Genomic DNA, 17,258 nt, shown 5'->3' on the forward strand with positions numbered 1-17,258 from the left:
AAAATGACTAAAATAGCAAGAAAAATATAATTTAACCCCACAGCTACACCCATAGCCAGTAATTTTTCCCTTTCTTTAGCCAAATTGCACCTCTTAAGAAAATGTGGCACATAAAACAATTATGCTGTCAGATTATATTTTCATCCTCATTACAGAGGAAGGGACAAAGGGGGGGGGGGGGGTTGGGTTGGGGGGGCACTGGCATCAGAACGTGAACCACAAGGAGAGTGCGAGAAAAGACAAAACACAAAGAAGCGAAGAGCATAAAGACCAGCGGCCATATTCACAAAGACAAATTTCCTGAATTCTGAGATTTTTCTTGGCTTTTTAAGACTTTTGTGAGATAAAACGTTATTCACAATGCCTTAAGAGAGCTCCTAAAGTGATGTTAGGAGTAGTGAGGAGGACTTTGAGCGGGCCTAAATTGATTTAGTTTCTGTGGCCAGACGAGTTTAAGGTCTGGCTGTAGTAATGTAATTTTATTGAGGATAAATAAATAATAGGACAAATATTGAAAAATCATAGGGCTGGACAATATGGCTAAAACTTATATCATGACATATTTCTTAATGTCTGTCGATACGATATAGTTACGATATTGATATAAACAAAATAAAAGCCTCAGAAAGACTACAAAGACTGCCCACAGCAGATGCCTGTACAAACATATTTCAATTATTTTACCATGTTTATAAAACATTTGCTTTAAAATATTTGCACATAAAATTACATAAAACCCAGAATGCTGCAATCATAGATCATGATTTATATTGAAGTATTAGAAATGTTATATCACAATATATATTGATATTGAATTATTGCTGAACTCTAAATAATCATGAATACAAACTGAAGAAATATACAAAGAATATAGCACAGAGGAATTTTATTTACAGAAAATGCTCTCAATAATAAACATTTTAGAAGAATGTAAAAAGAGGCAGAAAAATCTATGCATAAATGCACTCTAGACAAGACAAAAGAGGTGAGAAAGTATTTGCTGTATTGTACATGATGATGTCAGTAGCCTAAATGGTCATCTAGAGGTTTCTGCTGTAATGCCTTCTCCTTCCTAACTTTTGATTGCTGCACAAAGAGCTTCTCACTTTCCAGGCTGGTGTGTAAAAAGCTCCAAGACGCACTGAGAAAAATGTAACCTGACCCTAGCCAAATGAATTTTGCTCCGCCTAGCTCCACTCATCCATCTGGAACTGATCCATAGGAATGGCGTTTCAGAAGGCTGGGCCTTATCAAAAAATCCTTGCATATGATTGGATAAGCCACTTGTCTGTCATCTTTATCGATGTGCTATTTCAACCACTCACACCGAAGCCAACCTGTGACGCTGATGAGAGCGACGCAGGAAAAAAACAAAACAGAACAGCCAACATCTTGGATATAGCAACAGTGGAATCAGCGCAATGTCGGTAAATGATCAATGTCGTCTGTGCCATGAAAATGTGCGGATAAAAGGCAACCTTGTGCACAGCAGACTTATTTTTAACAAAGAAGCCAACCAAAAAAGTATAGACGTACAACTTACAGAACTCCGTTTTGATCCTCTATGAGAGCAATCAGCGGGGACACAATGATAACGATGGGGTGCTGCACTAGTCCCATTTCCTTAACTACCAGAGGAGCCATTTGGTAGATCAAGCTCTTGCCAAATCCGGTCGGGAGAAGGGCGAAAACATGGTTTCCACCAACAAAAGCCTTCAGAGCCGTTCTCTGATGTTCTTTTAATGAAATAATATTAGGTAGATTGGACAACACGGAAGAAATAGCAGCATCAATGTTAACGCTTGCTTCCTCGATGCGAGCCGCCATTGCTGTCTAAATCAAAACAGTCTCACGTCACGGTCGCTTCTCCACTACGTCACATCTATGAAACTCCAGCCCTGCGTCCTGATTGGCTTGACAATAAAATTGGTTGAAGAAATCACTCTCTATGGAAGAGGTCCCAGATGGATGTGAGTGAAGCTAGGTGGAGCTAAGAGGAACGAGATTTATCTGGCTCGTCAGGTTAAGAAAAAGGTGCATTGACCTCAGCTTCAGAGTCCGCCTATTTGTGCTGAAATCCAGGGACCAATTAACCTGTTAAACCCTCCCAGAGCTGTGCAGGCAGAGGAGAACCTCCTCTCAGTTTTCTTCACCTTTTTTCTCCATTTAATGTCTGTCTTTTTGACAAATCCAACCGCTTTATACAAGCAGGAAACCTCAGTAAAATGCTAACAGCAGAGTTTGCATTAATAGATGAAGTAGGAAAATGACCACTATGACGAGTAAACATAAACACTTAATTGCTGTGTGACAATTATTTAATTTAAGTGTCATCATCATTCTTAATCCAGTTTAACCTGTTAATTTTTCTCCTTTGATTACTAGGAGCGCATTTGTGCCATTTTGTTTTTTTCTTGCACCATCAACCAATCACAGCTCTTAAAAGGCATTGCGCACCTAGCAACAGGGTCAACCACACCTCTTTACTAAGATCAATATTTCCGCCATCCCCTTTGTCGGAGTCGCGCTCAGCCGCAATCTAAATCACTCTAAAGCTAAAGGTCCTCAGTAGGAATTTTTCAGCTAAGATAGGAGCTCCCTAAGAAGACCCTGAGAATCTTTGTGAATACGGGCACTGCTAAAACAAGTGTGGTTTCCAGGTTGCTTTCGCTTCTAGATGGGAACAGACAGAAGCTGCAGAAGCTCAAAACAGCACAATAGGAAGTATAAAAGTCACACTTCTTATAAAAACTTCAATTCTGCTGAACTTCTTCCTTCAGTTAAAATTGTCCCAAGTTTTATCAACAGCGATGCAATCAGAGAGGTTAAAGGTGACACCGGGAAGAGTAATCAGAAAGGCAGCAGGGTAGAAGGGACAGTTGTGCAATTATCTCCTCTCTAGGGCGCAACACTAAGCTAAGAGGGTCTAAAGGTGGAACAGGGTGGGTTTACAACACGCCCTTTAAGACCGTCTAATCAGCCATGGAGATAAGGGGAATGATCACACTATTTGTTAGAAACTACAGATAGAAGTTCCCCACCTTCAGTGGAGCAAAGTCAAAAGTCTAACAGATCTGTGAAACTGTGACTTATTTTTAAAGTACCAGTCATCATGAAGACATGTAGTTTAAACAGGACGTTTTGCTGGGGGATGTTCAGATAGGTTAGCAAAGGAAAGCCTTGCAATTGAAGGCAAAGGCAGACAATGTGAGCAGTGGAGCATAAAGGGATACATCACAATTATGCAATTATTAGTGCTAGTCTGTCACATAATATCCTAATAAAACACATAGACAAATACTGCTTGTCCATTATTTATCTAAAAAGTTTAAAGTGCTCTTGATTCCAGGTAAAGCTTTTCCTTCTAAGGGGCTGACATTAATCCCGTTCCACGGCTCTCTCAGATGATCGGCTGTCTGTGCGCCTCATTCAGGCCGTTGTTACTACAACCGTGCAGCCTGGATACCGGCGGTGAGTCAGTGCATGCTGCGGTGGGAGAAAACAAGGAGAACGGACCCAGTGGGACCCCGTGGAGACAAAGTTGATCTGACACAGTCCAAATTGGATGGCCTTACAAGCGGGCCAACTGAGGGGCTTTGGTGTTTTCAGCCTGGGAGCTCCTAGTAGACATAAAAAGGCTTCCAAAAACCAGACAAACACTCGTTCACAAATCCAATTTGGCCCCCGTTGAGTGGAGGAATAAAACAGCATTTGCATTCATCCCTCGTTTCTGTGGACACTGCACTCGATGAACTCGTGCGTTCTCTCCCATTTGTATTTTAAAAGGTAGAAAAATTTCCCACTTTACTCCCCTCCCGCTGTTACACATGTATATATATATATATATATATATATATATATATATATATATATATATATATATATATATATATATATATATATATATATATATATATATATATATATATATATATATATCTCCCCCTCACACATCAGGGCAGTTTCTGGAAACATCATAAGCGTTGGCATGTCGCTCCTAGAGAGGACCGAGCAACAGCAGACAGAACAGGAAGTGCTCTACGTCTGACTGCAGGAGGCTCTGAGAGGAACAATTCCTGCCAGTAAACCTTAAATCCTGAAATATGAAGGCACAGGAGGACAGCGGAGGGGTCATCCGTGTCACCCAGCAGGCTAGATACCATCAACTTTTTAAAATATCATCTAAACAAACCACTTCTACTGGTCTCATTTGACATTTTATCCGCAATCTCCACACATCGAGGTGTGAGGTTTCGTTGTTTTTATCTTTGTTTTAATTGTGTTGATACAACTGAAATGTCCCCTTGAGAGCAGAATCCATGGAAACAAAATGGATTATTGGTCAGGTATATGTTGTTGTTAGCCTTCAGCTCAAGCGGAAAACGCGGAGTCAGTGGAAAAGCTTTCTGCATGGGTGAGACTTACGAGCTGAAGACGCCGTAAGGTAACCTGACGAGTTCCCAGGATTCACAGTGAAAGCAGAAGGGCAGCTGGGATAAAAAAGCTCACTGTTGAACATATGACTGGGTTATGAACACAGTGCCTCAAGTTTCAATGCACCTGATGGGATTTTACAAGACGGTCAACAGAACGCGGGGAGCAACTACCGTGGGGAAGGAATAGGATACAATAAAAATCTGAAATGTGCGGCGTGCCTTTCTACTCATAGGAAGTTGTGTTTAAAGTTTTATCACGGTGAAACATGGTAGCGGCAGCGTCAAGGTGTGGAGATGCATTTTTTTCCTCTTAGCAGGGACAGGGAAGCTGCAGCTGATGGAGAGATGTGTGGAGCTAAACGGGCCACCATCCTGGAAAAAAACCTGAAACTGGAGTCGAGCTCACCTTCCACCAGGGCGACTCTCAGTCCAGCCAGAGCTACATTTTCCTCATCACTCTTTTTCCCTTTTCTGAAATCACAAGGCCGACTTCCTGGCCACTAAAGTCTACATCAGGTTGGGGGATCCAGGGTTTCCCCCAGCGTATTATAAGCGCTTTACTCCCACCCCGCCAGACTAGGTGTCGTTTGTGTATATTAAATGCGCCGATGTTTGAGAGCGACATAAAACGGTCATTAAAGTTTACGTGTGGGAGAAAATCTCCCAGACTAAATAGCCTATGCGCTAGCTGTTATTAGCTTGACACACGGTACAATACGTTCACACTGCGCCCCCCCCCACCCCATTTGACCCGTATGACGCAACGCTACCACAAACAAACAACTGCAAATCAACATATTGTGCAGCTCAAATGGAGGGGTCTAGATCTAAACAGTCATGTGTTAGAATGTCAAAGTCCAGACCTAAAGCCAACAGAGAGTCTGTGGCAGGGTTTGAAAATGCATACATGTTCTCCTATGCTTTATATTCAAACTAACAAGATCTTATTTTGCCAAAAATAGAGAGAGAAAAAAGTTTCTAGATGTGCAATTCTCTAATGAACTACATTAGAGAATGTGGAATGGCTCAAGGGATGTAAACACCTTTGCAGGACACCGCAAGTTCTGCATTAGATTCACTTGTACGTAAGCATTTTAAAATCTTGCCGACATGCTGAAAACGTCCACCTCCTCATCTACTGAACACAAACTAGCCAAAGGAGAATCTGGGCAAGAACAAAAAGAGGTTTGCAAAATAAAGCTAACGGTATGAGACAAAGAAAGTACAGGCTGTCTTATTTGACCCACTTTAATTCCTCTCCAAAGGGGACAACTGCTCACCGTGACACTAGAAGACAGGCTGTCTAGACACAACCCCGCAGGACAGGACTGAGACGGTCTACGCGTCTGAGAGCTGAGATACTTCATGTGCCACCTCTGATTGTGAAGCATGACCGAGCGCCTTTCACCTCCCGCAGAACGGGCGCCAAGTGGAGCCAGATCAGCCAAGGTCTCACATCAAGCACCTGGCTCACCTGCCAAGAGCTTTCAGGCTTAATTCAAGATTAACTCAAGGCAAAGCAAGGATGCTTTGCCAAAGAAACTAGTGACAGACAAAAACGCCTGCAGAGGTGTGGAGGCGCCCTAGCTGCATTGACAGATTGGCAAGTCAGAAGTCTGATGACAGACGGTGCACAACAAATGTAGCCTCAAAGGGCTGGGCAAGGATTTCCAACGCAACATTAAAAATCCATCCATTTTCTGACCCGCTTAATCCCTCATGGGGTCGTGGGGGGTGCTGGTGCCTATCTCCAGCGTTCACCAGGCGAGAGGCGGGGTACACCCTGGACAGGTCGCCAGTCTGTCGCAGGGCAACACAGAGACAGACAGGACAGACAACCATTCACGCACACACTCACATCTAAGGCCAATTTAGAGAAGCCAAATAACCTAACAGTCATGTTTGTGGACTGTGGGAGGAAGCCGGAGTACCCAGAGAGAACCCACGCATGCACAGGGAGAACATGCAAACTCCATGCAGAAAGACCAAGGGTTGGATTTGAACCCTGATCCTTCTTACGAACATTAAAAACACCCTCCTAATTCTGCTTTGTCATGTATTTGTATTGATGGCCTGTATACAGCCGTGAAGTTGAAGCTGGTCGGCTGGCAACGGTAAACGCTTTGGCAGATAAGCAGCTTTTGATGGATTCTGAAGCATTCGTGCCACAACGGCTTCGACCTCACATGCCTGATCAAGAGTTTGACTGCAGTGCCTCCCAGGTCCTGCTGGATGTCGCCGCAGACGGCGAAGAGGCAGCCAATGGTAAGGATAACAATGATCCGCTTTGGAAGGGTAACAGTACGCCCGCACACTGGCACGGCATGCAGCCTGACCTCATGCAGCTTTAGCTTAGCCAACCAACTGTCCTGCTTCTGACTGCTGATCCATGGTATTTCTAACTTTTTTTTTTTATTTGACGATGTAGATGGTAAAGGCTGTACTGCAGGTGCGTGCACGGCTGGCCTAACTGGTAGAACAGGGCTCATTTTAACCCGAATACAACAGAACAGTTGCAGTTCTGCAACAAACACCGTGGGGCTTAAACATTACCTCCATGGAAAAGGTTGATGAGACCATGTGTTTTATAACAAAGCAATGAAAATGACTGCTAAATATCATCAATAATGAAATCTGGCCATTCCAGCATGCCCTTGTCTTCTTCAGCAACACCTTCCATGGCTTTTACTGATATCCAGCCAGCAATTTCCCCTTAGAGCTCCAACCATCTGCTACAGCTGTGCAGAACACAAACATCTTACAGGGTATACAGGGTAAATATACTGATAAGTTTATCTCATTTCTATTTATGTTCAAATGATTTAATTGATTTGGAACAGAAAATTGTATTTAATGTTTACCAATTGCTTTTTATGTGGTACTTGGTTGTTTGTTTGAAGTATTTCTGAAATTGATTTATTTATTATTATTATTTGTTAATTTCTGAAATGTATTTATTTCTCAAATTGATTTGTTTATTTATTATTATTTGTTAGTATTTTTATTTGTTAAATGTATTAATTGTTAATTGTTTGAAATAAACTCCTTTCATTCATTCATTTACTCATCTTGAAGGAGGGAGGGATTTGATTAAAACATGCAAAAATAAACCCAAATACAAATAAAATTGCTCTTCAAAAACTCTGAGCAGTTGCTTTATGTGATGTCACCATGTGCGCATGAAGCTTGCATTTCAATTAAATACATATTTAGAAGAAAACAAACAGAACATCTGACTATGTCGTGTTTTTCTACGACGTCTGAAGTAAGTTTCAATGATTTTAAAGAAACGCGTAGCTAGTAGCTTTAAACTGGCCAAGACCGGACAGAGAAAGGCACTCAAGTGTCATTATCTTCCCAGCCCGTGTGCACTAAACGGCCTCAGATAGAAAGATCATGGGATTGTAACTTACACCACTTATATTCGCATTATTCTTATCTAAGACTGCTGCGTTTACAGCTGAGGTTCACAGCTTGAACACTGTCTCCTTCTGACAGGCTTTATGCAGAGTCTGTGTGACGCCCTGAATTATGAGAGCTACATTTATTTAATCTCAAATCGCAGCAGTGACAGCTCTGAATTTGGCGTCTCCTTTCTGTTAAGCTCAAAGTACCATTTTTACAAAAGCAATTTTTTTATTTTAAATAGAGAGAAAGGTTATTTTTACATGAAGTCTGGGTTGGATTAACAAATATGCCTGCCCTCTCCGAACATGAAGATGCTCTCGTTCCTTTAACAGAAAGCCGTACCGTCTAGAAAGGGTATCAATATTCCACATACCGAAGCTTATGCTCTTTGGTATGTGATCATTTCACAGGTTTCCCGAAAGCGTGCTCAGACAGGGATGCAGGCGCTACATTCCACACCGACGCCCGACCTCTGAATTTGATTATGTGACCGGAGTCCGCCCTGCCTCCACCTCTGCAGCTCCGCTCACAGGCCCAACCGATCTCCTCGACACCAACCCTGATCTGCACAATCACCACTTAAAACAAAAGGAAACCATATGTGCTTATCTTAAATAAAAAAATAAATAAAGTGCAGACAAATGCTTAGGCTTTTAACTACAGCTGTAAATATGCATCACTACAAATTTGCCCTGCAGAAATCCCCCATAGCCCTTGAGCTTTGTTTTCCAATTACATTACGAAACACAGCATTGCATAATGGTAAAGAGGAAAGGACATTGTTTCCAATTTTTGAATTCAGCCTCCTTTACTTGGATCCCCATAAAAGAATTGTAACGCAACATGGCGCTCTGCAATTAACCAGAAAAGATAATAATAAAAAAAAGACAAAGATTTTCCTGTCACATAACATTTTTTGAACAACTCTATATTGATGAGCGATAACCCAGCTTGTATTTTGAATGACTCGTTTTTAAGCATTTAGCCCCCCGTCCACTTGAAGATGGACACGGTACATTTTCATCATCCACAAAGAAAATAAAAAGGTGCTTCCAAACAGCGCCGCCGAAAATGCTGTAGTAGGTATGCCAGGCCATCGGTGGCGCTGTGACAGAACAAAAAAAAAAAAAAAAAACACCGGGCGGGTACCACCGAGCTATATTATACACTGGAGTGCTAATCGCCCGCTGTTAGAACGAGTCGCTTTGAAGCCACCAGCCGCCATATTGGTACTCCCTATTTTCCTCCAGTAACTAGGGAATATGTGCGCTACAGCATCGAATAACAAGGATTTTCTCATGTTCCGGGGGGGGGGCTTAAAACTTTTAAAATGTCAAATGCCATATACTTTTATGTTATGTTCTAAACCTATCATGTACAGAGAAAGTCATGTGCAATATTTAGCATTTTATTTATTTAAATATATATATATATATATATATATATATATATATATATATATATATATCTATATATATATATATATATATATATATATATATAATATATATATATATATATATATATATATATATATCTATATATATATATATATATATATATATATATATAGTATGAATAACATGTCAAATATTTCAGCACCTAATTTCTCAGTAGTTGATAGTGTTGGTACATCCACTGACTGTAGAATTACCTATGAAACGTTTTCACACAGCCAGAAAACTGCTTGTTGTTGCAACCAAATCCTGTGGGATTCTGTGAGAGTAGGGAGTAGTAAGATGGCGGCCAGTGACTTCAGTTTTTCGTCCAAATCAGCACTCCAGTGTATAACATAGCCAGTGGCGGGCACAGACAACTGGTGAAGTAAACACAGTGGGGGTTCAGACGTAAACATCTACGCGTGTTCAAGGTGATCTTTATGTTGGCTGGCAGGGAACACGGCGTTTAGAGTGGGCTCACTAGAACGGAAGAGTCCGAGGACGCTACCGACAGCCATAACAAAGCCAACATTCGCCTAAGGTTGAACGCAACACAGAACGCCGCCATCTTTTGTTGTTATCTGTGAGAGTGAGGCACATGCGGGTCACAGAGAGAGGCGGAGCTACGCCGTCATTGCAGCCCCTCTGGAACACGGTTTTAAAAAACAGATAATTCTCCCAAAACTCCGGTCAGTGTGAGCGCACAGCCTAAGTGACAATATGACTTTGCTGCTAGACCTAATCTCCTTTCTGTGTGGACGGGGCCTTAGGGTCACATTCCCTGCGTTTTGATTGCAGCCTTCCGCTGGGTGAGCGGAAAACGAGGCCCATGTGGGCTATGTGGGACACACTGTTTGTAAGGCCTGAGAGAGACCTTCGATGGGATCTAACATGGCACAAGAATCAATATTCTTTTCCACAGCAGCTTCTTTCTCCACCCCAAAAGGATTTCACAAGTGTTAATAAGAAGCTGATTCTCTGCCGCTTGGCTCCGTCGCCTCCATTCCTGCAAAGGTCCCATGGTGACCACACATCGCCTTCCAAAACCTGCCTGCCTCCTCTGTGTTTTCTCACCAACAACAAAACAGTGCTGCCGCCACAACTCTCCACTCCACTTCACTTTCTCAGAGTTCTGTTTATACAAGAAACAGGCAGTGTCGACGTTGGGATGCATTTAGCCCAGTCCTCGTTGATTTATCTGCTTGATTACAGAGAACGTTGAAGTGAGGAGCGTTGCTTCCTGAGGGAAAGCAAAGAAAGCCAGAGAAGAAGTTGGGAACAATTGCTCGGTGATGCATGGCTCCATGCATTGCCCTGCGAACAGCATGCCAGCTTTGGCACAACTGCAAGAGAACATTGCCAATGCCGCACTGGCTCAGCCCCACACCCTGCACAGACTAGGGGTGGGCAAAATAATCGTCATGACAATGCATCGCGATTCTAATTTTCGCGATCTACTGCATCGATTCTTGACGCCAAAGTATCGATTATTAATATAAAAAAATTAAATTGCATGAATGGTTGGCAAACATCAGCCAAAAACAAGTAGAATAAAACTTCATTAGTTTAAAGGCCCACTGAGGCCATGTAAACGGCACGGATAATCTTTATTTTGTTATTTTAAGTTTTATAAATCCTAAGCACTTTTTGTCAGTGTGTCCACTCCAGTAATAGTAATATTTGTTTTCATGGCAATACCTCCAAAAGTCGTTTCAATAAATACGGCTATGTATGAATTCAGTTTCTTTCAGATATGTATCAATTGAAGACACTATCCAGATCATACACCGCCAGTCAGCCACTGGTAATGGCTGTATTTTTTCTAACAGTGTTCAGTGAAAATATCGCAATGCATCGCGATACATAGCAATGATTCAAGTATCGTGATCCATCGTGATAGAATCGGATCATGGCATGTGAATCGTGATTCGAATTGAATCGTGACTTCTTTGGTAATACCCACCCCTAACACAGACACTATAAGGGCGCATTCACACCAGCCCTGTTTAGTCCGCTTTAATTGGACTCTGGTTCGTTTGCTGATGTCGCCTCAAAACCTAGGTCTGGGCTCGGTTGAAGTGAACGCCGGGCCAGAGGCCACTCCAAAAGCAGGAAGTGGACTACAGCGCAGGGCGATCTGGGTAAATAAAATTGTAATAATGCCAATGCAGTAACTCCTATCTTGTAAATGTCTTGCTCGATTTCTGTGTAAACGTGACATCAGTTCAACGGAGCTGAACGCGGCCCCGCTCACACCCAGCCGCCTCATACAGAGCCGTCTCACCGCCTTGTGTAAAATATAACCGTCCCTGTGGTCCTCTGCCTCATCCTCCGCTCATGCTGAGCCCACTGGTCTGGCACACTTGCCAAAAGACGACGTGGCAATAACACAATAACACAGCTAAAATCTGTTGCCATTTCCATTTTCTTTAAATTTTCCCGCTAAAGGAAGCTGTGCTGTGGTGTTGACCAGGCTCTTTTCTTCTGTAATTCTTGATGCAGTGTAGGGCTGGACGATAATTCAATAACAATATATATCGATTGATAGATGTATATCAATGATAGAAAAAAAAGGGTCAATAAAAAGTTAAATAGAACAGTTTTCCTTCCTTTTGCATGCTAGCCTATCATGTAGGTTAATACTACAGTCATTACATCCAACCAATCCAATCACAAATGCAGATCCAGGAACGCTCTGCCACTAGGCTCCGCCCCCTTCAAAGAGTTCAGAGAGCACACATTCTTTTTTTACTTTTTTAAAAAGCTTGCAGCTTTGGTAAAAAAAAGTTGGTTGAGTGTGAATTAAGTGTTTGTGTGCTCTGTATCTAAAAATAGGTTGCTAAGCAACAGCATAAGATGGCCAGGGCTGCACTTAAAATATGTTTTGAATTTGTTGATAATCAATCAATATGATTTCTATTTTATCAATGTTTTTTTTATCGATTTTATCTATATGTTTTTTCCCCCCTATATCGTCCGGCCCTAGTGCAGCGCCACCGCAGGTTCGTTTGACAAAGTCCAGTGTGAACTTTGCAATGTGGTCCCCATTCAAACCGAGTCACCCAGAATATCAGGTGTGGAAACCTTCTGGAAGAAGCTCTGACATCATTAGAAGAACCACTAAGTAAATTCTATGCAGTGCTATTTTGTATTTTTTCCTAAAAAATGAAGTCTGCTCAGCCTGTAGAGAAGTAAAAATGAAACTCTTATTTTTTTTAAGGGGGGGGGGGGGTTGACCTTGTTCAGACTGACACAGGCTGTCACAGTTAACTATTGACAGGATGAGTGAGGCCATGTGACTGGGGTATGAATGGAGGGAGGATAGCTGCTGCACAATTCCCACTCATGGGCCAGAATGTGTGTTTCTAATCAGGCTAGGAGGAAAATTCCCACACAGGTAACAAGCAACACATTATGAAAGCATTAGATCTATCCAACTGAGATAAAGTATGAAAGATAAATAAAGATGATCAACACAGTATGATAAGCGTCAGCAAAAATACACTGGCTCCAGGCTGTGATAGTATTCATCTACACAAAAACATTAAAGACGCAATAAAAATGATATTATCAAGCCGCTTACCAAAAAGAAATAGAATAAAAACTCGCTTAATTTCGAAGTCGCTTTCGAATCAACATGTTTATCACACAGAAAGCGATCCCTTTCCCCTCATGCTCTTTAAGAAGCAACACTGGGCGTTTGGACGGCTGATATTTGCCTCAAAGCAGCCCTACTGGGGTAAGAGTGATGGGGTGGCGCTCCTTTCATTTCTCGAGAGCCAAACTGTTTCTAACCAGCAAACTTTGTTCGTCCCGTAAGTAGCTGGGGCGGCCTCTCTTCTGCCTGCTGACTGGCCGTCATGCAGCAGCAGGTAAGGGGGAGAGGGGGGTTGGAAGCCGCTGAGGACCTTTCTCCGCCATCTCATAAACACGCCTTTACAATAAAGGATCGGGTTGATGGAAAAATAGAAGCAGTTTTGAAACGGTACCTGCTTTAAGCTATAACTGCACATAACTGTAAAACTGGTGTAGCCGTGTTGAGAACACACCTGAGTGTTTCTTGGAAGAAACTGGGATGATTCTGGTGACGGCAGGAACTAGCTGGCTGAATAACGAAGGCTCTTGACTTGGTTAGCGAGAGGTTATCCAACAAACAGCAGGTAGAGCGAGCTTTTAAAAAAGCCATTAACAACGAGGCAATATTTTTTACATTCTAATGCTTCTAGGGTTTAAAATCCTCTGCGATACCAAAGATGGGATGGCTGGAGTTTTTCTGCAGCTGTTTAGGACATAGAGTAATGCAGCTTTGCACCCTTCTTCCATCATCGCTGCACACTGCCGGTCAACTGGCTGGGGAAAAAAAAGGCCTCTTTGTTTTTTTTTCCCCCCTCATGCTCAGAGAAAAGACCAGTTGGATGGTGTGGTTTACCTTCTGGTCCAGTGTTGGCATATCAAAAAGTTACCATGACTTCAGCAAACATCGCACGTTAGGGGCAAGCTTCCAGCTGGTGGTTGCCAGGTTATTTTAGAAGCACATATTTGTAGTTTAGCTGTGTTTCTACTGTCATTATGCCACAAAGAGCTCATAGCGACCCATGTCTAATGCTGCTGCAGCTAGGTGTTGCTATTCAAATCCAACAGTGAAGTAGTATCGTCGTGGTAACGTAGCTCTCAACCAGTGTTATAGGCTTTTGAAAGTACAGCCCTGATATCGACAGAGCAGAATGGGCGAGGCCTAAATATTCGCGGAAAAGTTAAGCAATGTGCATAGCCTTAAGGCTTACGCTTGGATCAAAACTTAGTGGGGCGGTGCGAACGAAACCCGTTTTAAAAGAGTCCGCCGTCCTCCTGCTGACATTCCAGCAGAATGTCCCGACCAGATCTTAACCGTTATTAAGTTTTAACTTAATAACGTTAAAACTTAATAACGGTTATTGTTTTAACCAATAGATACAAGAACACACCTATAAAGTATATAATCACAAATTATTTCTGCAATATGATAAAAAAAAAAACCTGAATGAAAACTACAATATCCTTTCATGAATGTAATTCAAACTAGTAATATCCAGAATTAAGCTGCAATAGTTAGACATGTGGCTATCAGTCAGAAATTACACCCAGTAATCAAACATTCTCAGTAGAGAAAGGCTGACACTTGAAATGTTATTATGTGCTTAATTTACAGTTCCCCCTACTAACACTATAAAAAGCAATGTGGGTGGGTATTAAATATTAGCCAGTAGAATTAGTATAACCAAAGCTTATTAGTTCAGTACAAGTGTATTATCAAAAACAATTATCTACAAATGCTGATTAGAATTCAACAGATGTTGAGAGAACATGAAGTATGATTTCAAAATACCCTCATTTTGGGTTGTATTGAACTGTATGAGTAGATATCCACTTGGTAAACGTTAGAAGAATCGAATCTTATGATTCCAACTATAACTAACTTAGCGAGGGCGCCAACCCTAAAGTCAAATTTGCCAGCAAGCTGTGCTGCTTCACCCCAAGAGAGTCGTCGCCAATGAACGGCGCGTCTCAACACATGCCACCTTGGAAAAGAACTTCAAAATCTACAACTATTTCTGTAACTTCTGCTGCTTTAATCGCTGACCTCCCTGATTAAAGTACAAAACAGACGACCTCAAGAAAGTCACGAGGTGATAAACGGACCATCGGCAGCCATAAAACCTGTTGGCGCAGACTTAATGGTTGCAGCGGTGAAACTGTATCCTTAGATTTAAATGATATCGATCCGTCTGAGCTTGCCGTTCTTAAATGTACATTCAGGGAGAAGGTTCTGGATTGAGAAACGTTAAACACACGACATCATCCTGCTCTTTATGAATGATTGACTTAGGACTTTGCTGATGCGTTGCTACCTCCGTTTGATGAAGGAAATGGAAAGGGCCAAATAGTGCCTGCTATGTCTGAAGTCTGTCATTGTCAATCAGAATAGAGGGAACCTGATGTGTTTCAGGAAGGCGATTCATTTTGTCCTAAAACAAAATAATTATAGGAGTTGACTATCTTTAGTGGGCACATCAGAAAACCTATGTAAGAATGTAGGCAAGCGTGTTTACATGTCTTTTTCCTGCTAAGCTTACCTAGTTTCTAGTTACTTCAGAGTGAGGGGGGTGGGGGGGGGGGGGGGGGACTGTATGCAAAGTCCTACATGAGTTCTACAAGTTTGACAGTTTGTTTTCCCAGTAAAGCAGGCTATCTTCCTTGCTTCGGCCTTACTTGGAACTGCCAACACTGATTTCTGGGCAGTCCTTTGAGAAGGGTGCTCATAACGGAGGTGATCACATTTTAGGAGTGGGATGGGCACTGGTGGGTGAACCGGATACAGAGGGATTATTATTGCTTCTTACAACTTCTAGAAATGTGCGACATCCAGTATCATTGGTCCGTGAAACTCGGTCTCCCGTGATTTAACTGTTAATGTGTTAAATAAGGTGTAATTGTGAACTAACGGCTTGGTTTAATATTTCCCCTTTGATTAATTAGCCAAACATAGCAGGGCTTGTTACATACTTTTGAATAAATAACCCAAAGCGTCTGCTTCCCCACCCACCCCTGGTTAATATCGACTTTGTAACAAGCTGTAAAACAGGGGCTAAAGGTCTGTAGCTTCAACAGTAAAGCTAATGTTAGCTAGCCGTTAACGTTAGTTAGCAGGACTGTTGTTGCTCTGGCAACACTCAACTTTGCCTTTATATATATATAACATTCCTCTAAACGACGTAGCTTACCTCTATTTTGTCGACATTCCTGGCGCAGCCGACCACCCTCATGCCCTGTTGGACCAGAGCCCGGGTTACAGCCGCTCCGATCCCCACCGAGGCTCCTGTTACCAGGGCCACTCTCCCCTTCCAGCGCTCCATCCCCAGCAGCGTCTTCACCGGGACCGCGTCTGACGCGAACCTACAACTCCGCGCGCCGCACTCTTCTGCCGAGCCCCAATAAACCAGGCGGCTGCGCCTCAGGGTGTCGCGGGGTTACGTGCGGTATTCAGAGTACGGGATGCACCCGTTCCGGAGTCCCGTGTCGGAGTGAGCAGCCTCCAGGACTGCGGCAGCAATAAGGCGTCGTAAAGATCGATCCATGCGCCTCTCGGACTGAAGAGTCCGGTTGAAAATGTTTGGTTGGTTCGCTAATCGCTTCACCTCCCACTTTCATTTCCAGCCACAGGGCTTTGGGAGTGTTGAGCGTAAGCTGTTAGCACCATCTAGTGGAGAGGATGGAATAATACTAGAAGCCCAGGTTTTGGTGACTGGGTTCGCATTTAGGGATACTCCAGAAGAAGCATGGAGGACTCAATACTGTACTTTGAGTAAGATTGGTAACATGTAGCGTGGTACAGAGTGAAGCTGTCCTTCACTACACATTTAGTTTGAAAAATCGGCTTTATTGTAATCTGCAAAGAGCCCTGGGCCGAGTACGGCTGGGTGTGAATGTTCGTTCGGCCAATCTAACTTGTGTGGCCTCCACTGTCTGTAACACTAACTTCTTAATTTCTAGCACCTCAGCCTTCAGCGCTTCTATTGAGTCTAGCTCTGCTTTGTCCTCTGCTTTCGGGCCTTGATATTTCTTACTTCTTCCCCCTTGTTCACGGTTAACAGTATCTACTGCTGCTGCCTGCACTTCACTGACTTTTGGGGGCTTGTTCATAACTGTCTTTCTCAGTTTTTGTTGTTTCTCATGTTCTAAGTTTGTTGCCTCATTGATGCGCTCAATTAACACCTCATCTGTGACAGTACGGTCGCAAAGATACAGCTTGAGCTGGAACTTAACTGCATCACTGTAAATACCCGTCTCTATAGAACGGAGGAATTTTCTCTGAATTAGCTCAGGACTAAACTGCTCACCTTCTTCGCTTTTATCATCATTGCTGAATTTTCTTATTAGCTTCTCTTTCAGTTCTATTGCTCTGAATAGTAAGTTCTGGGCGGACTCCCTTGGATCT

At 42.5% G+C, this 17,258-nt stretch overlaps 1 protein-coding gene across 1 annotated transcript in view; it reads right to left on the reverse strand.

Moving 5' to 3' along the window:
- The window catches only part of dhrs11a (dehydrogenase/reductase (SDR family) member 11a), a 27,786-nt gene extending 11,309 nt beyond the window's left edge, over positions 1–16,477 (reverse strand). Inside the window, exon 1 of the mRNA XM_012855485.3 lies at positions 16,045–16,477. Coding sequence (XP_012710939.3) covers positions 16,045–16,176 — 132 coding nt within the window. The 5' untranslated portion in view covers positions 16,177–16,477. The remainder of the gene's footprint in view (positions 1–16,044) is intronic.
- Between the last annotated feature and the right edge of the window lie 781 nt (positions 16,478–17,258).

The sequence above is a fragment of the Fundulus heteroclitus genome, chromosome 11 (genome assembly GCF_011125445.2).
Source record: "Fundulus heteroclitus isolate FHET01 chromosome 11, MU-UCD_Fhet_4.1, whole genome shotgun sequence".
NCBI lineage: Eukaryota > Metazoa > Chordata > Actinopteri > Cyprinodontiformes > Fundulidae > Fundulus > Fundulus heteroclitus.